Genomic DNA, 26,576 nt, shown 5'->3' with positions numbered 1-26,576 from the left:
AAAAAGAAAGCGTGATCAAAGTATTGGTTACTGTAAGAAAAATGAGAATATTCAGTTCCAGAAGAATGAACAAAAAACCCAACAAACGTACTTCTTTAGCTGCTCGCTTTTTAAAGTAAACTAAGGAAGCTTTGAAGCAAATAAGCAAATATAGGTCTAAAAAATATTGCATATAAACAATGACAAAACCCACCATTTAATTTGAAAAAATGGTTCATTTTCAGGAGTTAACTAGAATCAATTGAGCATTCTGCTCCTTCGAGCAATATTGCTCAATTAGTTATCGGTTAAGCGAATAAGGCGCGATCGGCTAATTGGCCAGGTTTGGTTAATGTAAAGGATGTCACCTCTCGTAGACATTCGTTCATTTCGTCGAGTATGATGTCTTCGTCGAACATCTTGCCCTTGTACTTGTACTCGTAGTAGTTGTGCACTTTCACCTGCAGGTCGGGGTTCAGCTTCCTATGTGCCATGTACTCTTCTATTTGCTGCATCTAAATGAAGTCAAAAATAGGTGAATTCACAATCACGTGGTGACGTCGAAGTTCATATCTTGTTTGAAACTAGGCCATTCTCTGAAGGGAACAATACACAAATTACTCTGCTAAAATAGGACCGTCTCCCATATAATGCCCCACGGCAAAAGCGGTTTGGGAAATTCGACCCTGTCACTAACCAGAGGGTCACCAACTAACTAACTAAACGGTTTTAGTACTATTTTAACATATATCTTTGACCGACTGACCGTTGAACATTCAACATGCATCTTTGCGTAAATATGTAATATTTTTCGGGACAAGTCCTTCCAAAAATGCTTAATAATGGTGTTTTAGATTTGGACAGTTTTTCTTAAAAAATGCCCCTCGTCGTAGACAATTTTAGCAAGATGGTATGTTGTTTACAGCATTTTTGATAAGCTGGGCAAGTCGAGAAAAAAAATCGACCATGAAACTCCCGTTAAGAACTTGAACCATCATTGGCCAAAAATAAACAATTTTGTTTTTGTTGATACCAAATTGTTGACAATATTGGCGACATTGACCAACTTAAACGACATCAACGGTTTATTTTAATTTAATTACTTTTTTTTTTTACAAATGCTTTGTTCAGAATCGTTATCGTTGACCGAAAATTATATTGCCAACAACTTAGCTTTAACTATTAGTTCAAGAAAGTTAACCGTGTTAGTATTCAAAAAAAAAACAAGAATAGCCCGTTGCTGTGCAAGTAGCACAGAATGGTCCGACCATATTCATAAAAACTACAAATAAAAGTGCTTCAATTTATTAGGTTCTTCAATTTAGTGTCGTTTTTTGTATGCGGGGTGATGATAAAACTATACACACTCTTAAAAATGTAACAGCATTTTTTGTCTAAATGACCAATTAAAAAGGTTATCATCACTTCATTTACTCGTAAATGGACAAAAAGCAAAAAATTGAAGCCGGTTTGTCCCGACACCGGGAAAAAAATTTCAAAATTTTTTGAAGTCGTTCGAACTACGACTGAAAGGGCTTTAATATGATATATCACTCAGCCCAGTCCGACCATGATTTGTGGAACCTGATTTTGCGCGAAAAACAAGATAAGCCTGCTCACTTGCTTTATTCGCTCGAATTAAGACAAAAATCTGGAAACTTTGAAACCGACATTTCTCAACACTGGGAACTTTTTTTGGATTTTTTTTTCTAAAGTAGTTCGAATCGCGACTGAAAGAGCTTTTAGCTGTTATATCACTCAAACCAGTCCTATGACTGTTTGTGGTACTTGATTTTACGTGAAAAACAAAGAAAAAAAACAAGCAGAGCCGGTTATTTTTGTTTTTTTTTGCAGTTTTTTTTGCAGTTTTGACGTTTTTGTTACCAGAAAGGCGCTTAGATACTCAAAACAATCAAAAAATCAATTTGAGTTGAGTAAAAATGAGTTTTAACTGCTTAAATTAAGCAACTGTAAGCTTTTAAGCTATCAAATTAAACTATTGTAAGGCTACTGGCTCACTCGAACTTAGACGAAACATCAAAATTTTCAAACCAGTTTTTCTCACTGTTGGGAAAGTTTTTTGAAAATGTTTTGATAACGTTAGACGTTCAAATCACGACTGAAAAGGCTTCAAAATGATATATCACTTAACTCTCCGATGATTACTTTTAGTAGCTGATTTTGCATGAAAAACAAAAAATATACCCAAAGGCAAAGTTGCTCCCCATTTTTTAAATGGTTGGAACAAGAAAAAACTAAAACAGACCCAAATACATAGTTCCTTTCCATTTCAAATGGTCGGAACTATAATTAAAAGAAAAAAGCTCCGCATCATGCTCTTAAAAAAGCTAGGATTGCTTTGAAAGCCCGCTATAAAGGGAGAATTTACAGCTGCCTCCTTTTAACCGCCCAAAAAATTGCTCGGATGAAAATGACGACATGTTTAGGCCTAAATATCAAATTAAAACAAATTATCGCAAGCAATAAATGTTTTTTTTTGCGCTTTTTTCATCCAATAGTTTTTTTTTGAATATTCAGTTTAGAAACTTTTTAACTTCGAAGCATTATAAGAACAAAAAGTAAACATAGTAATCGCAGATCCATAACTTTCTGTTGGTACTCATGCATTCTTGAGTCCTAAATTGGTGCGTATCTCATCAATTTTGTTTGAAAAAAATAGCATCCTCTATGCCTTTTTCCAACATAATTAAAGCATCAAAGATACCTGATGATTTAATAAGCCGGATAAACTAACTTAATTTTTTCCTCCCTAAGTTTGCAGAGCGCTGCGCCTAAAGTCCTTGGTTCCGGTTTGCTAAAAACCCCAAATAAGGTCAATTTTTTTCCACCAATCCATATTGCTTAGGGAAGAGGGAAAATGAACTTGGTGCCATATGAGAATAACACGGCCTTGAATTCTTTCAAATTATTATTTGATTCCAAAAAAAAATCCGAAAAACGGAGATTTTGAAAAAACTGTCGTCTAGTCTGTTTTTTTAAGAAACAGAAAACAGGTTTTAGACCATTTTTGGATAACTGAATTGCATTAAAAAATAAAACCAAAAAAATAATGAGTCCTTCAGAAAAAATTCTAATTGATTTTTGTTTGCAGGGTACATTTCAACGACGGTTAAACGGGGAGTTTCCTTAAAAGTTTGTGTCTTCTGAATCGAAATTGAAAAAAGACGGCCAGTTGCAATCGTTTTTGTAAGGGGTTTGAACAACGACGGTTTGGTCAATTTGTCGAGACTTATGCGCTGGTTGGGTTGTATCCATTTGTCTAGAAAGCTCAATCAGCCGGTACAAAAAAATTGATTGCGGAGTATTAATCCGCACTCGAACTCATTCCGAAGTCACTCGAAGCAAGCGCATTGTCCCATTGGTTCGCTAATAGGCGCATAAAATAATGATGTTAGTTAAAACTCAAGATAATCCAAGAAAAAAAAATCTTTTTTTTTAAAGAAAACTCGAGGCAACTTTCAAGGCAGTCAGATCAAGCTTCGCGCAGATTAGATAAACTTTGTAACATATGCTTCAAAATCAATCTACCATTTCATTAGGAAGGCTTATTTTCTCTTAAAAATTTGAATGCGTTATCGACCTCTTTTGCTAAACTAAATTGATTTTTTAAGCTCTTCTGAACAAAAGATGACATCAGTTTGCAGCAAACCCAAAAATGGCTTTCACTCTAAATGGTTGGTTCGAATTGAGATATATCATAAGATGCTATTTACTCATTAAAAAGCTAAAATTTGTCTTTATTTTTCTATCTTCTTTTTCTGTGCCGAGAGAACGAGGAAGAGAGTGAAAATAAGTGTCAAGAATTTCATTGTAACAGTTTAATTATCGCATAAAAAGAATAATTCAAACTTTTCTCTCTTAAATTGACGTTGTAAGTAACGAGAAAAATACCGCCTTGCTATTAAAAGTAGATTCCGAAAATCAAAAATTATCTGACCGTTTCAGTTCGAGTCTAAGTAACCAATTTAGAATTTTTCTATTGCAATCCAAACTCGTGCGATGTTTTTTTGTAAGACCCGATTTCCATGCAAAAACGTGCCCGATACAAAGTTCCTTTCCATTTCGTAATATGCCATTTGTCCCGCCCCCATTACGCTTTACATATATCGGCTAACTGACCTTCTCGGCGAATAGCCTCCTGGAACTGTCGAACTGCTGTATCATATTCGTGGCGTGGCCAATGAACAGGGCGTAGCAGGTAGCCCCACTTAGCATACTGATGATGACGAACCAGAGGTCGGTGAGGGACTGAGGGGGCTCCTGGCCGTAGCCTATACTCAACATGTGGGACATGGCGCGGAACAGAGACCAGCTGTACTGCTCTTGCCACTCCTTTCCCTGAAACAACAAAAGGCCTACTTAACACTTCACGAGCGCCTCATCGCAGTAAAAAGCAGAACAAAAACACATATCCATTGTTCAAATTTTTTCAACAGGGAAAGATCTTGGTTTTTCTCGATAGAATTTGCAAAAAAATTTTCGGACATATTTTAGAATTTTTTAATCGACTTGAGCAAAAGTTTGAGTACCAGTCAATTTTTTTTTCATAAAAACGCGCAAAAAATTCAGTTTTTGGCACTTTTTAGAGGGCTTTGACCAAAAAATTGCATTTTTGGGGCGCGCACTTAAAGGGTAACTTCCCAAATGGCATAATTCCCAAATGGAATAAAAATGAAACTTTTCCGAAATCGCATAAATTTCATGTTTTCTTTGCAATTCTAACAGTGGCTATCAATTTCAAATTCTAACATTTGTCAGGAACGAAAACATGTCAACAAAATTTGGAATTAATTGCTTCTAAACAAAAAATGAGCGACAATTGACCACAAAAAGCTTATCAATAACTGCAAGCTTATGCTTCGCGCTTTTGATAAAAAAAAATACAATTTTTTCAAGATAAAAATCAATCAGCATTTAAAATGACAACTTGACCACATTTTTCACGCACATTGTTCACGAAAAAGTTATTTCGATTTTCTAAATGCAACTGTTGCATGAAATTTATGCCATTTGGGAAATTTTTCATTTTTTATGCCATTTGGGAATTATGCCATTTGAGACGTAATCACTTAAAGTAAGCAAACAATTACGGACGAAAAGTTCGGTTCCTCAAAACTAGTTTTGATTGGCGGCAAATTGATTTCATAAATCAGTATACCAAAATCTTTCGGCGGCGAGGGTGTTGAATTATTGAGGAGAGGACGCATTCATCTAAGCACTCTAAATTCGCGTCTGATGTTCAAAAAATAACAAAATTACTAAGAATTTTTTCATCAAGAATGAAATCGGACACAAGCAGTCCGACTGCACTTCAAAGCCAATAAAAAAGTTTATTGTTAAAAATTAATATAACCACCAGAAGAAAGAACAAATGTTGTCTTTTTTTCTTTTTTTCTTAGTATATATACCTCAACAATCTATGTAAAGTATAAAAAAGATGCCTTTAGCGTCCTGTAACCTAATAATAAGACCAAATAATTCGCTTCAAACCAAATTGGAACAATTTAATTTGCCTCTTACACGTGTTGTAAGAACGCAATATATCCCAAATTGGCCAAGATGAATTTTTTCAAACCCACATAACTCAATAAAAAATTGTTTACAGGCGTTAACTCAGACAACAATAAATTTCTGATGATATAAAAATTTTCATCATAAACGCTCAGTTAATAAAACGAAAATTTTAATTGAAAAAAAACCAACCACAAGCATAAATATTCCCCACTTTCTTCCAGAGTCGGAACAAAACGGTCGTATTGCTATACATGAATTATTTCATGCTTGAGAAAACGTCATAAATGTTTGATATATGGCTTTATGTTAAAAATTTTCATCAATTATACTTATCGTTTCCACTTTCGAAGAAAAAAAACTGATTATTTATGCTCGAGTAAATTTTTCTCCAGACTTTTTTACTGGTAAATTTTGACAGTTTACTGACAAATTTTTGCGCAGTAGTTCTTCTGCTAGTTTTTTTTTCCAATTTTCAAAAAAACGGACTATTTATGTTTGGTTTGTTTAATAAGATATTAACTGTGGTTTGTTTCAGTCAATTTTCGGCGATCAAAATAATATTTCTTAACAAAAAAATTGTTATGCCCTGTAGAAGATATTGACTCCCAAAATCAAATTTAAAAGATTTTTTTTACCTCCGATCACATTTGCAAAGCTTTGGGAGTTTGAAAATTGCCAATTTGGCCATGCTCTGGACTAATATATGCTCCCCTTGAAAGTTTTATTAAGAATCCTGAAAGCGTAACACGGTTTACTTGCACGTGGCAAGCTATCCCGCACAACTGATTGGAATTAATTCCTCACTACTCAAATCTTAACACTTTTTTTAGTTTGATATTATCCGCTTTAAAACTCATAATTTGTCAGAAATTTTTTTGAGTAAAAGTTATTCGAGGTCAGCTAATGAGTGTCAAAATATTAAAGGCTTTGCCTTGAAAAGAGCAGTCTTTTTCGTAAAGTTGAAGGCGGGTTCAAGATTGCAAATTTCGGGCTATTAATTCGTAATCGGCTTTTTTAATCCGCTTTAGAAATCGTTCCAATTTAAGAGGGCATGATATTTGGTCTGTTCAAAACTTTGGTTTATGCAAAACATATCACTTTGTAGTTTATAAAGCGTGTGGTGGGATGGTTTTCAAAAACAAGTCTCAAATTTTTGTAAGAATTTCATCAGTTTTTTTTCAAGCGAACACTATTTCATAGACTTTCAAATAAGGCAGTCAAAATTTTCAAGGCTTCGTCCGATCAAGGCTTCGCCCGTTTAAATTTAATGCTGCATACAACTTTTGAGTAAAATAAAAGCAATAAAATGGCGATAATCAACATCATCATAACATTTGCATTTTACCGCTATCATCCTGTGGCATTTGCTTTGACAGAGCTTGTCGGGTTTATCGGTTCAAGTAGGGTTCAAATAATCTAATATTCATAAACAAAACATAAGTAGTATACAGAAAAGAAAAACTAAAAAGAGCACTGCTAACATGTAGTCCGTCACGTGACACCCAGCAGTCGGGCGGGAAATCGTAGAGGCGGGGGATGAGAAACATGAGACATCCGTTCCAGTGGCTTATCAGCACCATCATCGAAATCAAATTCACTATTTTGAACGCCGCACTCGCCAAATTGAAGAACTGCAAGCATAAAATAAATGAATTAACCACTAAATTCCTGACCGGTGAGCATAAAACCTTAAATGTCAACGAATCTAGACGAATTTATTAAGCTAAAACTGTTCAATATAACGTTAAAAAAAACAAATTTGATTTCATGTATTACAATGACTAGACCATGTTAAAATATATTAAAAAGTTATAATATTTCTATTAAAGAAGTGCTCAAAGGTGATGCGAAACAATAATTTGGCATAAGCTGAAAAAACGGTTTCAGTTTTGCTATAAATTAAAACAAATCAGGTATATTCGAAAACCCTTGTGGCTTTAAGCTGACAGTGGTCAATCAGCTTTGGGTGATGTTCAGTTCAGTTTTGAATTAAGACTACTAACCTCCTCCCATTGACTAGCGTATCTCATCAGTCGAGATACTCTCAGAAGTCGCATTAGGCTGAAACAGAAGTTATATTTAATTAACAGGCAACAGAATAAGACCATTTATATCCGTGATAATCGAGCGACATACGAGCTGTTCAGCTGTGTCCGAAAAACTACATGCAATGCAGGGGCGGATTTAGGGGGGCGGACGCCCCCTACCCCTCACTGATTCGACCCCCTGCCGACCCAAAGGGTCTCCCCTTTGTACTATTTTGAAATATCCATTTTTGGTGACGGACCCTGAAATTTTTCTAAAGGCGCCTTCGGAGCTAATTTATTTTAATTTTGAGGGGTAGCGCGCAACGAAAAAACGCGATTTTTTGGTCAAAATTTTCCAAAAATTGCCAAAAAAACGGCCTGTTTGGCCTGTTTTTTTCAAAATTTTGCCTGCGGCGCACAAAATTTGGCCAAAACCCAAAATAGGGAACTTTTAGTGCTTTGGGAGAGCTCGGAAAATCAATTTGATCGACCTAAAAAAAGGTATTGAGCAAAGTAATAGTGGTATTGAGCAAAGTAATAGTTTTTCTTTTAGCTCGGAGACACTCAAAGTACCGAAATGTCGGCCTCAATAGCGTTTTCCAAACTTCACAGTTTGTTTGAGTATCTGTTCCATAATTTGGGTTTTTTGCACTAATGGATTCCTGTACCTGAGTAGTTTGGTGAGTCTCAGCATCTTGAGTGTTCTGGAGGCATTGAGTATGTTAGTGCCAGTGGTGGCCTGCTCTCCGTTGGTGAAGAGAAGACAGAGGTAGTCTAGGGGAATTGAGGAGACAAAGTCCACTGTGAACCAGCTCTTCACGTACATCTTCTTGATTGTCAGGGGGTCCAAGATCACCTATAAACACACCTCATTTTTCTACACGCGCTTTTGACGCGAAGCGCAATTACTTGGTCTAAGTCTTAAGTGCCCGAAAACGTTCAAAAAAATTGCTGTGGCTGAGAAAAATTTCGAAAAATGGAACCATTGCACTTTTTTTTGGCGGAGAGCAAGGACAATCATATAGGTCGACAACCTAAAAAAGACGAATATCTCCATTGAGAGTTTTTGAACCCCCCCCCCATCACAGACAATTATATCAGCAATATAAATATTTCCCGTAAAGTTTTCAAAATAGTTGTGTGTGCTGTTAAAGTCGTATGTTTGGAATATCAAAAGATTGTGAATAAGTTGTATTTTTAGTTCAACTGTTAGGCATCAAATCGAAATCTTACTGCACTGTTTTATTTCAGATCAGAACGGACGTTGGAGATCACAAGATCAAAGGAGCAGGTCTCCAGACAGAAAGAAAACAATTGATGGCATTTACATAAACTTAAAAACTGGTCCCTATCTCATTCGGGCAACCACAAATAAATTTTAACTTGTATAAAATTTATCAACTTGTATTTGTTATCCTTGCAGTTTCATGTTACAGATCATTGTCAGTTTAACTTGAGTTTTCAGGCAAACAGTTTAACTTGAGTTTTCAGGCAAACTTGCCAAACCTCTCATTTAGGTTTTTCTTTTCGATCTGCGTCATGTTACTTGTGTTGTATGCGATGAATCATGACACCCCCCTTCTTGTCAACGCCTGTCCCCTCTGCGGTTTTCTTCTTGTCCCCTCTGCGCCTTTCTTCCGATTTCCTTCGACGGTCTTCGGCGTTCGCGTGACAACTGTATCCGACGGTTCAATTACTTCCTTACTCGCCGCAGTCTTTGCCGCCTCGTCCTCCTCGACTGTCCAATCGCTCATGTCATTCTCCTCACTCTCGTCTTCGCTATATTCCACATTCCTCGGTTTTGCTGCTTTTTTCGCCTGTCCCATTGTGATTTTTTCCTTTTCCGCCTTTCGTTTGAATTTCGTGGGTACACTCGGACCCGGGGTGCTTTTTGCGGGCTCACTTGGACCCGGGGTGCTTTTTCCGGGTTCACTTGGACCCGGGGTGCTTTTTCGGTACTTGCTAGGACCCGGGATGCACGCTTTGTTCAAATCCCTGATTTGGCTTTCCTCAGCCGCCGTTCTAAAAGAAACACCACTTCGTCTTAATAACGCCCCTTTTTCCATTTTCACAGTATGATCAGTTAACTTATCGATTTTCAATGGTAAGCGTTTATACCTCCTTGGATCCTTTGGGTCTGTTTTTCCCGTCTTTTGGTAGACTGTTGTTGAGCTTGTCTTGTGCCGTTTTAGCCATCCTGAATGCTTTGGAACTTTATCTGCTATCTCCGTGGCCTTTGGATCCCTGTCAATTATCTCATCACCGTCCAAAATCCTTGGGGTTTTTCTTTGCTCTGGTGCGTATACTAGGTCGCTTCTCTTTTCCCAATCCAGGGTCAGCTCCACCTCAGGGAGATTACTCGCCTTGTCTAAACAAGATAGCTTCTGGTTAACAACATTGTTCCAATTTAGATTTTTCAATGATGGTGTTTTTGTTAAGTTTCGAAACGCCGTATTTGCTTCTCTTCCATGATATGCCTCAAAGGGTGTTAATTTAGTCTTAGAATGTGGCACAAAACGTAAAGCGCTGAGCGCTCGAGATATCATTTCCCCAAATTTGTAATTTTGATTTTCCTGGAGATAAGTGAGCACGTAATTTTTTATCGACCCAATCGTTCTTTCGACCATTCCCGTTGCGCGATGATCCTTAACTGGAGATTTGATTTGTTCAATGCCTTCATAGTTACAGAAACTTTGGATGTCATTCGAGAAAAACCCCGTTGCCTGATCCATATGCAACTTCCTTGGGTGTCCATGAGTATTTATGTACTTCCTTAGGAACTTTAATACATTTTTAGATTTGTTACTTGAACATATATATGCTGACGGCCAGTGCGAAAAAGTATCTACTGCTACGAGTACATATTTCTTCCTATCCCTTACATAATTGACTGGGCCCCAGAAATCTAATTGGACCAAATCGTTTGGTTCTTTAGGTACATACGTTTCCCCAATATCACGTTTCGGGATATCTGGTTTGAGATTTTTACCTGCTTCTACGCAGCTTTTACAGTACTTCGCTGTTGCGGCAATATTTCGGTGCATCAAAGGGATCCACACATCCTTTGCGGCAGCGAACATCTTGTCTCGTCCATGGTGCTGAAAGTGTTGGCGGTTGAGGACTGCTGAAGACATGTCCTTAGGTATGGCCAACCGGCCGTCCATCCACAGACAGTTTTCCCGTACTGCGAAGTCATTATAGTGTTGGGCGTAATATGGTCCTAGTTTAGTGATGATTTCTCTGGCTCTTGGGTTTTTGTCTCTGATCGCGTCACGTATGGTCTTCATAATGGGGTCCTTCTCCAGTTTAGCCTTGACTAACTTTAAACTCAAAATTTCCGGATGTTCCAATTTTCTGACAACTTTACTGTCCGACGGTACTATGGAGTAAACCCATTTATCGCTCTGTACTAATGGGTAGGATAACCCTGGGAACTGATGAGGGAATGAGATTATAGTGTTGGATTTCTTCGAATTTGTTTGTTTTTATCGATAATTTCGGGCGGTATTAACTCAATATCCGAGTCCGAACTGACAGAACTAAGACTGGGTGGTTGATTTAAACGATTAAGCACAAGGTTAAGATTAACGTCTCCAGAATTGGTTGATGTATTTACAATAGCAGAGGTAAATTGATCATGTTTTTCAGGTGAATTTATTGAGTTTTTACTATTCATGTTATTCATATCTTGTATTTTGCGACTTGAAATTGCGTAGCGAGAACGATGTCTGAAATTTCTTCTTTGATATTTGCATATTTCCGCCGGTATGCAAATCTCTTGAATCTGATTGTTTAACCGCCGGTTGCATGCAAAAACGCCCTCTAGTGAGCGTTTACTCTCACTGTGAGTATTTGCATATTCAATTGTTCTTGTATTCCCATTGGATGCGACAATTGTCGTTATGTCAGGACATGACTGATCGCCCTCTACCGCCGGTATTGGTTTTAGATGTTTCACATTTTGACCCCTAGGCTTCATTTGAGCCCTAGGATTTAGAGCTTCATTTATCATTTTTATTTTCGCTACTATAAAGCTTTCATCGTAACGACTGGTCTCGGGTGCCGCTGCAGATGGAAACCGGGACAAATAATCTGCCATTCCCATTTTAGACCCCTATCTGTGTTCAACTTTAAAATCGTACGGCACTAACCGATCGTACCAACGCGTTAGTCGGCTGAAAAACGTTTTATTTCCTTTCGGAGATGAATTTAATAACGTTAGCAGGGCCTTATGGTCCAAAATAACTGTGAAATAACGGCCATATTTGTAATTTCGAAAATGTTCCGTAGCCCACACTACTGCAAGTAATTCTAATTTGTTCGTGGAGTATTTTTTCTCAGCCGAGTTAAGGTAACGCGATGCAAACGAAATGGGATGCCACCCGGATGCCCCATACTTTTCTAACACGGCCCCCAAACCATCGTGACTAGCGTCACAAATAATTCTAGTCTCCCGGTGAATGTCGAAGTGTCGTAATTCGACAATATTTTTCACCAGCGATTTTAAATGTTGGAATGCATTTTCGCAAACGCTAGTCCAAACAAAATCGTTATTCTGACTTAGTAGTGGCCTCGGCGGTGCGCTTAATTCTGCGAGTTTGGGTAAAAACTTGTGTAAACTGTGTAGTGAACCCATCAAAGATTTCAACTGCTTTCGAGATTTTGGGGTTTTCATGTCTTCAATTGCTTGTGTTTTTCTTACTAAGGGTGTAATACCACTTTCTCCAATTCGAAATCCGAGCCATTCGCACTCTGTTTTCGCAATTTCACATTTTCGTAATTTTAAAGCAACATTAGAAATATCCAGCTTTTTCAATATCTTTTCTACCAACGCGATGTGTTCGATCTTAGTTCCTTTTGAAGAAATTAAGATGTCATCAATGAACGCGTTAGCTTGAGGGAACTCTTTAAGTAAATTGTCAATTTCTTTTTGGAATTCCGCCGGCATTGACGTCAACCCGTAAAATCCGTTTTTAAAACGATAAGTTCCTGTGGATTTCCCACCAACGAGTGAGAAATTGCACTGTTCGCTCGTTTTTTGTTCTAAAGCGACTTGTCCGTACGCATATGTGAAATCCAACGTTGTAAAATGTACATTCCCCGCTTTTTTCTCCGCAATAATCTGACTTACTCCGTCTACTAATTCGTCAATATTTGGCATTTGGTACTTATTTTTGTGTACCTGCTTGTTTAATTCTCTTGATTCCAGTGCTATTTTTATACTTCCATCTTTTCTTACTGTAATTACGATGGGAAAGACGAAATACTTATCTGAGCATTCTTGTAATTTTACGATATGCCCTTCATTTATCAGCCGATGAATTTCTTTATCCACCTTATCTTGTAGACTGATTGGCACCCTGCGTCCTTTTTGTTGTATGGGCCTCAAATTGTCAAAAAATTCAGCTCTTACTTTTGCATTCCGGATTTTCCCTATCCTAGTAAACAAATTTGGGTACAACTTACAGAAGTATGTTTGCAATTCGTCATATTCCTCCTCCTCTTGGCTGATTCCTTCCCCTGTGATTCCCATCACTTTCTTCCGTTGGACTAACTCGAGGCCCAGGGTGCCCATAAGATCCCGCCCCAGGATTCACTGATGATTCCCGGATATAACCGACACTTGTGCTGGTGCTGCCCAGCCGTTTAATGACATCATCACTGTTACCTTCCCCAGTATTTTTATTCGATTGTTGTTATAGTCCAGGAATTCGTCTTTTGAAGGTTGTAGATGAATATTCGCTTTACCTAACGTTTCTTTTAGGTCGTTAATGCTAAAAATAGTCACTGGGGATCCACTATCGATCCACAACCACATTTTCTTCCCTGATACTTCAACTTGCACGCGGGCCCCAGGGAGCTTTAGTTTGGTTTCATTCCTCTTCCTGTGTATTGATATTACCATGTAATCCGTCCGATCCCGACGTCATGGATTCATTTTCCCCGCACCCCTGCTGATTGACCCACGACACTGGATCTTCGTTCAAGTCATTTACGTTTTGTGTACTTTGGTGATGCTCATTTTCCTCCCTAACCAGTCCGACTCGTCCTCGTCCCCTCCAATGGTTAGTACCTCTTCTAACTACTCGACATGTTCGTTCAAAGTGACCCAATTTTCGGCACGAGTTACATGTTGCTCCCCTTGCAGGACAGCTCGCAATGTGATCCAGGGTAAAATTTGGTGCGTCGCAATTGTAACACCTACAATTATTTCTGCTTCCTCCACTACTACTTGATCCTTGCGTGTATCCTCCACGTCCCCCACGTCCGCGACCTCGAAAAAATCCTTGTCCCCTTCTTATGTTACTTACCGGTTCTTGTTTTACTGAAATAGCCGGAGCTGTTGAAGCTGGTTTTCCCGTATATGATTTGTATGCAAGCTCCCCGCATTCGTATGATAATGCGATCCGGTAGACTTCTTCAGGTAATTTAGTTGATCGTGATAATTCTCGTTGGCAATCCGACTCCCGCATATTCATAATGAAAATGTCACGAACATTTTCGGCCGCATTTGCAAAATCACATCTACCTGCTAGAGCGCTTAGTTCCGCATGGAACTTTTCGAACGTTTCATTCTCACGTTGTTTTCTTCCGTAGAAAAGACCCCGTTCATGTGTTACATTCCTCTCTCTTTGGAACACATTTTACATCTCATCTAGAACCCGTGGGTACCGTTCAGTTTTAATGTTAACCGTCGGTTTCCGTGCTTTGAATATCCGTTGCGCCTCGTCTCCGATACATAGATATAGATTAGACTTTAACTTCTTTTCCGACTCGAGACGGTTTTTCCCATTTACTTTTTCAGGCAACGCCGTGATAGCTGCCGCATTTAGAGTACTCGCAAAAAAGAAATCATCGGGATCAATATCGTACTTTGCTATCATCCCCCAGTGAAACTTAATTATCCACTCCTCCCAATAGACTGGAGGTTCCGGTGTTCGTGCTTCGCAAAATGCTACTATGTTTAATGGATTTTTTCCCCCTCCTTTTTTCTCTGCTGGCTGCGCCATGTTAAAGTCGTATGTTTGGAATATCAAAAGATTGTGAATAAGTTGTATTTTTAGTTCAACTGTTAGGCATCAAATCGAAATCTTACTGCACTGTTTCATTTCAGATCAGAACGGACGTTGGAGATCACAAGGTCAAAGGAGCAGGTCTCCAGACAGAAAGAAAACAATTGATGGCATTTACATAAACTTAAAAACTGGTCCCTATCTCAGTGCAATCATTTGTCGAGAAAATTCTGGGTAGAAAATAAAACTTGCTACTTTGAGATTGCTACTCGCAGCAAATTATAGAGCATCAACTTAGGAGATAAGGGCAAAATAGGGGCAAATAAACTGAAGTGATATTAAAGTGATATTAAAAAAATTGGGCATTTGTTCCCACTAGACGTTTAGAATGAAACAAATATATTCAATTGAATTTGGTCTAAAAACTCTTTTAAAATCATTGTCATGTGAAATATCAATAAGCACTGAATATATTTTTGTAAATTGTTCATTATTCAACTATCAAAGCAGTGAAACATACTAAATTATTAAAAACCAGTCCCTGAAGTTTTTGGATGACCGTGAGTACTGAATGAAGAAAAATAGTTCCCTCCTTCTAGAGTACTCGCGGCTAATAGCAACAAGGATAGTCGCTTAATAGGCAACTAGAACAGGAGGTTTCAACCGCAGTCTTAGAAAATACAACAAAGTTTCAAATTATTGTCGTTTTTTTTCGGCGGGGTGTGATGAAACGTGAGTACAAAAACTGGGAATTAGATATATTAGACAACCATACTAGAATAAGCAAATTGAAAAACTAAAGCACAAAAACTGGGAATTAGATATATTAGACAACCATACTAGAATAAGCAAATTGAAAAACTAATTTTTTAGAAAAGGTACTTGAACATAGAAAAACAAATCAAAAAAAATTTCTCAACACTGGGAAAAACTTTTTTGAATATTTTAATGTGGTTCCAATCGCAACTGTAAAGGCTTTTATATGATATATCACTCAACTTAGTCCGATCACTATTTGTGGTACCTGATTTTGCGTAGAAAACAAAAAGAAAAAAACTGAAACAGACCCTTTTAGAGTTTTCTGGTCGGATCAAACAGAATTAAAACCCTTAAAAATGAAGTTTTCATTCAAAAAGCGCCTTAAAATTACGGAGACAGGAACTGAAGAAATGAAAAGTTTTTTTTTCACATTTCTTAGCAGGGGTTTTATTTAATAAAGTTTACCGGGTAAAAATTGAATTGATTTGCAAGCGAAAAAACTTTGCAAGCAAAACGAACTCAATTTTCTGCTTGCTCTAGATAATTCCTGTTGAATTTGATATCAATTTAATAATAATAGCCGAAATGACGTAAAAAAATTGCAGAGTGGAGTTAGATAACCAGCCCGTATTAACCATCCTACAAAAAATCCCTTTGCTCTGACTTGTTATAAAATTTGCAGGTAAATTCCCCTACTTTACAACTTTCTTATAAAAATACAACAGCATTTCTCCCCCAAAGAAACCATAAAACCTAAAATTACGGTAATTACGGATAAAAATCAATTCTTGGAAAGTTTTTTTTCAAATTTACGCATGTACAAAATTTAAAATTGTAAATACAAAATGTGGAACTCGAACAAAAAAAGATGGAAAAAAATGTTGATTTGCTTTAAATCACTTTATTAGACAACTTTAATTGTTCGAAATTGTTCTGGGGACAATAGTCATCAGTTTTGACAATGCATGTCATATAAATTGAAATTATTCTGGTTTAAATAAACAGCACGTGGTATAACTTCGGACGTTTTGCATGTAGGGCTCAGATATAAGTTGATGAAACTCTTGCGGTCAGCATCTAGTTATTAACTGTGGATTAGGAAAAAATTACTATTTTTTAACATTCATAGAGCGTAAACTTGTAAGAAGTTGTAGTAATTCCTAAAAAAAGTTCTCAGTAGCCATTTTTGGTTTACACGGAAGCATTTCAGCATGTGAAACTTTTGTTAAATCCTCTATGCAAACTAATTATAAATAAGCAAAATATCAGAGCATTTCATCTCACTGCATTTCATCTTAAAATTTCTGATATGTTTTTTGAATCTAAATCAACACTGATTGGGCTTTAGAATGATACATCACTTGAGGTGGGCAAAGGAAGTTGGCAAGAAAGAAAATAATCTATGCCATAGAGATTTTTCACTTTGGTAAGCACCCGGACTGGCAAAATATGGTATGATAAATAAAAAAAAGAGCTTATCATCATACAGTTTTAAGGACTAAAAACTTTGTATAAAAATTACAAAATAAGCATTTTTTTCATGCTTAAGTTTTTATAATAAGCATGTTTCCACACTTTGAAGTTAGACAATCATTTTTTTACCATACGTTTTATATCAGAAAATGTATGAAAAGAGCATCAGAAATTTTTTTCACCATGAAATTTGTGATAAGTTTTTTTCTATGCAACAAAACACAAGAACGTTTTCAGCTTTGAATTTTGATTTCAGTCGTGAATTTCCGTGTTTTGTCCAAAACAAAAATCAAGGATTTTCAAGCTTAAGAAAACCCAGATATAAGGTAGCTCTTGCCTCACATATAAGCTGCCTTTGGTGATTCGCCATGTACATTAATGTTGGGATTTTTACATTTTTGTATATGGCTACAACAATTGTACTTTGAAATATCAAAAATTCTTTTAAAGCTAAATCTGCCACAAATTTGTTTTGTTTAGGCTTAATACTTGTAAGAATCTTTTCGAAACAAAAAAAAATGATTGAAAAAAAGCGTATCATACAATTTTCTTCTATGAAACTTGTATGATAAGCTTTTTTGCAACTGCGTCAACCTTGGAGTCGGAGCAAAACAAAAATTTTACGCCATGAATTTCTGCCTTTCGAGATTTTTCAAATAAGTTTCATGATTCTGGTTCGTTGAAATTTAGAAAACTTTATAAGAAATAACCATATTTGGCGGATGCACATTTCCCCTTTAAAACTGCAAGAGTAGAATTGTAGGATCAATTTACCAAAAACGCTGAAACAAAATAGTAAAAAATGATTATTACGTGATTTTTTTTGAAAGTTTTTGATGGACTGAAATTTACTGCCTTTCTATTCGTAACTTTTTCGCTTTGAAAAAGACAATGCACGTGAGCAGGGGCGGATTTAGGGGGGGGGGGCGGGGGGCGGACGCCCCCCCCCCCCCCCCCCCCCCTCAGGGATTCGACCCCCTGCCGACCCAAAGGGTCCCCCCTTTGATACTTTTTCAGAAATCCATTTTTGGCCGACCGACCCTAAAATTTTTCTAAAGGCGCCTTCGGCGCCAATATATACTAACTTTGAGGGGGAGCGCGCGCCAAAAAAACGCGATTTTTTTGTCAAATTTTTCAAAAATTGCCCAAAAACGGCTTTTTGACTGTTTTTCAAAAATTTGCCTGCGGCGCAGAAAATTTAGCCAAAGTACGGGCCAAACAGTGCTTTGGGAGAGCTCGAAAAATCAATTTGGTCGACCTAAAAAAAAAAAGGTCGTCAAAATTTTTGGAAAACTTTTTGAAAATCCGCCCCCCCCCCCCCCCCCTCGAGAAAATCCTAGATCCGCCCCTGCACGTGAGTGAATTAAATTACCATACAAACAAAAAACATAAAATCCGGTAAAAGATACCTTTTTTGCATTTGATATGACGTTATAACTTGCGGTCTCCATCTCTTTGAGTACAAGAATGTTGATGGGCATTCGAGGGAATGTAGCACAGTGCGCACTTCCCACATTTCGCACTTTTTAAATTTAGCGGCATAATACGTTCTTCATGCATTTTCTCCGCATTTATTACTGGACCTTAAGTGTGAAATATTTGGGGCGAATTGTGGGAGGGATTGAAATGTTCGAGGGGCAAAATGTGCCACTAAAATTAGAAGGAGCCAAGTAAATGTACACCCAAATAAGATGATCAAATGAAATATGCAGTTCATATTTCGGAAACAAACCAGACCTTGGCAAGAAAATTTGATGCCATCTGCACATTTTAAAGATTAAATTTTCTTTATTTTTATTTCCTAGTTAGGGAATAATGTGGAGATTATGCGGAATTATTTCCGTGCAGATAATGGGAAAAATTAAAGGCCGCACAAAATACCCTAGAATGATTACTCTACAAAATATGGTTGACGTGACTTAATCAGTATTGAAGAATGCAGACTCCATGTAATTAGCAAAAAGTTTACAAACTAAAAGCGACGTGACCAGGCGCGGATCTAGGATTTTATCGAATGGGGGGGGGCAGATTTTCAAAAAACAGGCCAAGAAAGGCGTTTTTAAGCATTTTTTGGAAAATATTGACCAAAAAATCGCGTTTTTTCAGCGCGCGCTCCCCCCTCAAAGTTAGTGTATAATGGCGTCAAAGGCGCCTTTAGAAAAATTTTAGGGTCAGTCAGCCAAAAATGGATATCTCAAAATATTACAAAGAGGGGACCCTCTGGGTCGGCAGGGGGTCGAATCCCTGAAGAAAGAAGACATCCGCCAACCCCCGCCCCCCCCCCTCAATCCGCTACTGGACGTGACTACACCATGTAGTATTGCGAAATACTACACACACACAAAAGACCATTGTCTTAATTGTTTATTTAACGACCCAATTCTAAATTGGAGGGTGCCATTTAAATTAAAGCCTCTTTTCACTAAATCAGATATTGACTGATTTACTCTTATTAGGACTATAAAATCTTGTTTTGAAAATCCACTCCTTTTTAAATACTTGTCCAATTTTTCTCATTTTTTCATGCTCAATATTTTAAAAGGGCGGCGATTATTAATACGTCCCTTTTAACTTAACTTGAAACAAACTGGATAAATATTTAGCAGTCTTGCCGGCTGCACTGAAATTCTCCTTGCTTTGATTAAGCAGAGGTGCACCTGCAATATGATGCATCAGAGAGAGTAATATGAATTTTTAATAAGACAAACTGAAGGCTGCGGTTTTTATCAAAGAGGACTAATAAGTTGAAGATATTTGGTTTGAAAAAATCAAATAAAAACTAGTTGAAAATTCCCTTATTAAAAAGGGAGAACAAAGGAGCAGGTGAAATCTGAATAATTAAAGATTGAATCAGCCGCCGGTTTATGCTTACGAGCAAAAGGACTGGCCTGAAATCTTCAGTGTTTCATTTTGCTCAGTAAGCAGCAAGTTAGATATCTTCAGTTAGACCTTTTCAAAAAATAAATAATTTTTCTTTTCTGCCTTTACAGTAAAATTAAACTAGTCTTTTTTCACAAATAAAATAGAGAATAAATTCTCATTTCAAGTTCGATAAAATTATAAATCGAGATACTCGAGATAACCACAACCGAGGAAGTCTGGACTACAAGTACCCAAAGGACTACGGCAAGACGATTCAGACGACCCAACCAGAAGTGCTGACTTGGACAAAATCAAGGGCAACCATACATACTAATCAGCCACCGACCTTAGTAAGAAGATAAAAAATTGATGAACAAAATAAGATTAGCTCAACCTCCCCTCATAGGTATATTTCTTTAAGCTGTTCGATTCATTTATATAATCTAATAACCCAGTGCTCTGTATCTAACCAACTAATTAATTCATACCTTTTCTAACTATTGTTTCTACTCTACTTTTTGTCAAGACAATTTGACGATCTAAGGTGAGACTTATAATTTAGGATAAAATTACTAAGCATTCAACCAGCAATGACCGCTTAGTAAAACTGGTGCGACCGCAGCAGAGAACTACTCCTTAAGAAATTCTTTTTCCAACAAACTCAAAACAGCTTTTAAAATTCAAAAAAATATAATAATATTAGGATCTGTGAGTATTTGTCAGATTAGTTTCCAACCTCAAAAAGCCAGAGACAATGGGTATCTTTCGATAGAAACACAATTTCATTGTCTTCTACTTGACAGATATTCCTAGTAGGTTCTTGCGAAAGCATCCCCTGCGCTAGCAGTCGCCCACGATATCCCTCCATCTCGAGGTCTATTAGACGGCTTTCTAACTGACATTAGCTCATGAACTTAACTATTATCTATTATTATAATAATATATAAAATTTCTGAAAGAATCGTTCTCTGCCTAAGTCCGCTAGTAAGATATACCCGTTTTGTCCAGTAATCCACTAATTACATGCCAAAACTTCAGTTTAAAGTTATCATCACTAAAATTAACGAAATTCTGTATTAAACTAAAGTGCTCAAAAACTTATTAAATATCTTCAATTATTTTTTCGAGGGGGTTAAGTGGTCATATGTGCGATCTAAGAGTACCCTAAATTGTATGATAAATTGAATTCTTCAACACATTATCTCAAACCATCCACGGTTGTTGCTATTTATCCTAATCCTTCATCAATTCTCGAGGCTTATCCTCAAATTTTCTTAAACTCATTTTAATTCTAACCACCTTAACGTAACTTAAACCTAAATCATCCATCAGTAAAGCTACCAATTACTGAAACTAAGGAAGAAAATAACAAAAACCAAAAAGGAAGGAACGGATTTGAGTGTTTTTTGATAAATCATTAGTTTTTTTGACACCGTTTAAATATACACCTAATTAACAATAAGATTACGCACTAAAACCAATCTTAAACGTTAACCACATAACACCAAACACCAAGTTTTAGTTTCAGCACAAAAATATCAGGTTTCACAACAAAAACTAAATTTAAAACACTGACACATCCACTTTATATTGATAAAATAGGTTTCATATGATAGCATAAGCACTAAAAAATTGATTTTTACCAGCCAAAACTTTTGGTTTCAGTCTAGGTTTCAGTTATAGGTCCAAACGTTTCAGTTAAAATAAGTATAGTTTCCGGTCAAAATTTCAAGTTTCTGTAAACGGATTCGGGTAAAACAGCAAAAGTTGAACTAGTCAAACCCAACTTTGGATACCATAAGTCAAAAACCTGGTCTTAAATGGTACGTTTTTGTTAGTTTCAGGTTTCAGAACACAAAAATTGAGTTTTTGGTCTCAAAATTGAGCTCCGAACGCCGAATTTTGACTTTCTAAAGAAAACTAACGGTGTTAAAACCCACCAAACCAATTTTAAATTTTGGTTCCTAAGGCTGAAACGTACGTTTCAGAATTGGTGTTTTTGGTTTCAGAACCAAAAAACTTGCTTCCCGAGAAAAATTTTTGTAAAATATTGAAAGATAATAAGAATCTTTAATGCACTAACAAATTTTTGAACTCAAAAAACTTCTAGAAGGTGTTAGTTTGAGCCCTCAAACTTATAGTTTCAGAAAACTAAAATCGTCGTATTAAGCTAAAATTTTCATCTTTTTGGCAATTTTATTGCTGGAATAGAAATATATTAGAGAGACCAACCTAAATTTTCAATCTCAAAACTTTAAAACCAAGTGGTCAAACCATAGTTTCAGTTCTAGAAATCATAGTTTCAGCCGCAAAAACTTAGGTTTCCGCAAACAAATTTTTGATTTTGAAGTTGCAAACCTGTTCCAAATTCTAATTTACACTAGACCAGCTATCAAAACCCAGCTTTTTATTTTCATGCATCGAGTTTGAGAGAGTTTAAAAGTTTTAGGTTTGAGTTTCCAAAAACTAAGTTTAAGATATCAAAAGATTCGGTTTTCTCGAATTTTTTTGCAAGATAAAGCGAAAACCAGATTTAATAAAGCGTATAGAAATCTTTAAGATTAAGAAAATTCAACTTCAGCTACCATAGTTTCAGGTTTCAGATTATCGTTTCAGTCAAAAAGTTTTCTAAAAATTTTTAACAAAAAAATTAAGTTTTGAACCAATAATAACCAATAAAGGCATATAGTTATATTGTTAACCATACCATAGCATCAATAAAACTTCACTTCAACAAAGTTTTAGGTTTCAGTTAAGGTTTCAGCGAATAAAAAACTTGAAAAACTTAGAAAAAATTTTAAAAATTTTTTTTTTTCTCAAAGAAATTTTTTTATTTCCTTATCTTATTATTAATAACCTTTGTTAATATTCAATAATTCCTAAGAGGTTTTCATTACTTTAAGACATACTAATCAAATAGTACAACTTGGCTTGAGATAAAGAAAACAAACATCGTGAAATTAATGTCAACACATTTTAAAATTGACGTCAGTACAATAAATTTAAAACTCAAATTAGGAAATAAAGTCTCTAACATCATATGGTATATCACTAATACTAAAAAAAACCATATTAGTATACTAGCAAAACACCCTAACGAAAATAAACACGAATTATACGTCTTCTTTTGACGATATACTCCAGAAATTGACACAATTCTTCAGCAAATAAAAATACCAAACAACATAATTTGTATACCGGAAGAGCAATTAATTGCTTCACTCCCGATTGCTTTTTGATATCTTAATTTACCCAAGCACAAAACTACTTGCATTTTAATCATTTTTTATTAAAAACAAAACATTTTCCTTAACAAAAATTAAAAATAATAACAAGTTCATAAGAAAAAATTTAAATATTTTTTATATTGTTCATCATTCCCTAGATAAATATTTATGTCCCTAAAAGGATGTAAAATGCTATGACCAACTTTTATCAAGTAAATACAACAGCATTTAATTTAAAACTGGATTAAAAAATAAATCCACAAAAATTATTTGTTATATCACCAATATCCAAAAAGATCAAATCACAATTTTGTCCAAACACCCACACAAAAATGTTCACGAATTAACCATTCTTTCCAGCAGCAATACCCCAGAGATAACTTCCATCTTAAAAAAGCTTAATCAACCCCATAGCACTATTGATCTATCTAACAAAAGTTCGTATTCATTGATCTCAGCAAACTTCATTGTAACTTAAATAGAATTATTTCAGTCCAAAAAAATTGATCAGTACACAACACATCCAAACCCTTTATATATTGTTAACAAAACATTGAGTGAATTAAACAAAGATGGCAAACGTAGTAGCATACCCAGATTTAGCTCTCGAAAAGTTTACCGGCTTAGATCCGAATGAAGATGCAAGAGATTTTCTTGATATAGTAGAGAAAAAGATACCATTTTCACTAGGCACTAGACCAGGAGATGCAGGTGACGAACAAGACGCATATGATAACAGACAAAGAGCCTTATTTGGTTCAATATTAAGAGGTCCAGCCGCTCAATGGTATCAGGGATTAGCAGCAAACTTACCTTGGAATGATATAAGAGATCAATTCATAGATAGATTCACTGATGATAAAGATAAGTATTGGAGACGAATAGAAGCAGAAAACATAAAAATACAACCTGATGAATTCATTAAAAGCTACATACATAGATTAAGCACCGCAGTAGACCGTGGATGGCCTAATCCAACTTTTAATGATGATCAAAGAACAGCAAAGAAAATGGAATTCTTTGTACGCGGCTTAAGCCCGCCAGGCTTGAAACAAAAGGCTCAACAATTCCTAATTGAGAATCCACCCGCAACTTGGCAACAATTAAAAGATCATATTGCTACAAAAGACTTAAGTTTTGCAATAAGTAGTGAATTTATTGGAACAGCATCCAGTAGCATAGAAAATAAATTGGAAATAGAGGGAATAAAGAATCAACTTAAAGAGTTAACAGGACTAATGAAGGATCATAAAATAAACGCAGCCTATAATCCACATGAGCATAGAAACAAACAAAACAACCCAATGTTTTGCAATTGGTGTTGCATGTCAGGCCACACGATAAGCCATTGCTTTAAATATAACGATCAACAGGAGCAAAATTATGACTCGCTTCAATTAAGAGAGAATTCAAACAGAAGTCACCATAACTATAGCAAGAGTAGGTCAAGAGTAGACAACAATTTCAATGACATAAACTCTCAGCAAGAGTTCAGGCACTTGTCAAACTTTAATGAAAGTTCTCAATCGCGTGATAGGTCGAACAGTAAGAAACACTTCAACGAAAATAACGATTATCATTCACCTTACCAGATCCACAACTTTAGTGATGATGACATTCCAGGAGACTATACCGATAATGAGTGTGAACTTGTGAATTTAAACTAGATCAGTCTCCGTCTGAACCAAAAATACAATTGTATATTAACTTATACCAACATCCCGTCGGAGACAAAAATAAAAATAACGGTCTGGAAACCCAATTTCTACTAGACACTGGAGCAACATGTTCGCTTATTAATTTCGACAGTTATGATCAATATTGTAAAATACAGCCTCTACAGCTGAATAAATCAAGATCAAACACAGTGGCTGTTAATGGAGAAAAACTTAAACTTATAGGTTATACTAATTTTGAATCAACTTTTGGTACAAACACTGATAATCCGGTAAAAATCAAAGCATGGATTTCAGCCGAGAACGGATGCGATCTAAATATATTAGGAATGGATTTCATTTCTTACATTTTTAAATCAATAAACTTTCCGAATTTAAACTTAGAACTAAAAAAATACCCAGATGTAAGAGTTCCTATTAGTACTATAAGAAGCAAAAGTTATCCATATCTAAGCTTTTATCAAAATGTACTTCTTGATAAAAATATAACTATTTCACCAAAATCATCCCGCGTAATTTCAATTTCTCCAGCAGGCATGGTTTTCAGATTAGGAACATCGTTTAGAATTGATAAGTCCTTAGAACAAAAAAGCATCAATGCAAAAAGCATTTATTGTAGGAATGAAATTAAGTCAATGCCTATCGTACTAAAAAATTCCAGAGAATCAAAAGTAGATATAAACAAAGGTGTAATAGGCCAAACGTTTGAAAACATAGAAATAAAAAAACCCATTTCTTCCTGCTTTAAAATATTTATAAATGTGAAGTTTTCATTAAAGCTTTTATAACGCTTTAAGTTTGTGAAATTTACCTAACGTTTTGTATACTGAGCAGTAAATCTAATTTAATCTTACTAAAAAATAAGATTACGAGTATTATCCTACAAATATACTACAATGAATAGCGGTTCTGTATGACAACCAAAAGGATATGCCAAAAAGCATGAACGCGGATTTAATTCTTAACCGAGATCGAAAACAGTCAAGTACGCTAACAATTTTGGACCATCCTCAAAATCAACTAAAGATAGAGGGATCGGAACCCAATGGCTCAGACAAAAAAGTTTTTCGACTACAACATATTTGCAAAAAAAATTGCAAAAGGCCAGGAGTTTAAAATATTACAGTTTTACGAGTCTATAATAATTTCATTTTCAGGTGGTTTTATTGACTGAAAATTCAGTATTACACTTAAGGGAATGACAAATTACCCTACGTACAATAACGAGAATTAATAGAGTGAAACCTTTGATAAAAGAACTAGCCAATGTAAAATTGTAACAAACCCATTCTGCGAAGTTAATTTGCACCATCGGATTCCTCTTAGGGCCCAAGTAGGGACCGATGACATTAATTATTATCTTTGTAGTTTTCAAGTTACAAAATGCAAACTAGAAGAAATTCATCAAAAAGGCAAATATCACCTCCGTTCTTCTCAACACATTGAGTAAAGTTTTCACCAATATTCTTTATCATAAAATGGGCGAACAATGTTTTTCGACCCGACCCGCCGCAGATTTATGCCAGCATTTGTTGGTGGCTTCATGTAGCCTTTTTAAAATTATGGTGCATATTCTTTCAACAACGCAAATGCTTGTTGGTGGCTGTTTGCAGCCTTTGAGACTCTTATGATTCGCTCCTCACAATTTGGCCAAAATATCAATTCGGTAGTTCAAAATCCACAACATGCAGGCATTTAAACCCTTAAAAACAACAAATTTTCAGAAGCACGCTTTGAAAATTGTACTGCATCATCCTCAAGATTGTTTACGTTAAATTTTTGCATCATAAAGTTCAGAATGACTTTCTGTACTAAAGATGTGAACATGGATTGATGCAGAGGATTAAAACCAAAGAGAAACTAATAAACTTATCTTTTTGAAAACTATACAGTTTGCAAACTGTCTGTTTAATATTCCTTTTCTACGATATTTCATTTTGATTTGATTCTAATTTAAATCTTTTCTTTTTTCTATCAAAAAATGTAACAAAAATTGCTGGTTATGACAACCAGGTGGACATACAT

The 26,576-nt window shown here is 35.9% G+C and overlaps 2 protein-coding genes across 4 annotated transcripts in view; one reads left to right on the top strand and one right to left on the bottom strand.

Annotated features, from left to right (window-relative positions):
* Positions 1-347: 347 nt before the first annotated feature.
* The window catches only part of LOC134844306 (potassium/sodium hyperpolarization-activated cyclic nucleotide-gated channel 1-like), a gene marked incomplete at its 3' end in the record, with an annotated part of 64,054 nt that continues 37,825 nt past the window's right edge, over positions 348-26,576 (bottom strand). For all 3 annotated transcript variants that reach the window (XM_063860937.1, XM_063860936.1, XM_063860938.1), the window contains 5 exon segments: positions 348-494; positions 4,120-4,338; positions 6,996-7,145; positions 7,518-7,575; positions 8,210-8,397. In XM_063860937.1, coding sequence (XP_063717007.1) covers positions 348-494; positions 4,120-4,338; positions 6,996-7,145; positions 7,518-7,575; positions 8,210-8,397 — 762 coding nt within the window.
* LOC134844305 (ATP-binding cassette sub-family C member 4-like) overlaps positions 20,746-26,576 on the top strand; it is a 463,247-nt gene continuing 457,416 nt past the window's right edge. The window contains exon 1 of the mRNA XM_063860933.1: positions 20,746-20,756. The gene's annotated coding sequence lies outside the window, so the exon portion shown is untranslated. The remainder of the gene's footprint in view (positions 20,757-26,576) is intronic.

Source organism: Symsagittifera roscoffensis, chromosome 4 (assembly GCF_963678635.1).
Source record: "Symsagittifera roscoffensis chromosome 4, txSymRosc1.1, whole genome shotgun sequence".
In the NCBI taxonomy this organism is placed as follows: Eukaryota; Metazoa; Xenacoelomorpha; order Acoela; family Convolutidae; genus Symsagittifera; species Symsagittifera roscoffensis.
Note: the sequence above shows the minus strand (reverse complement) of the source record. Positions and strands in the feature narration are given on the sequence as shown.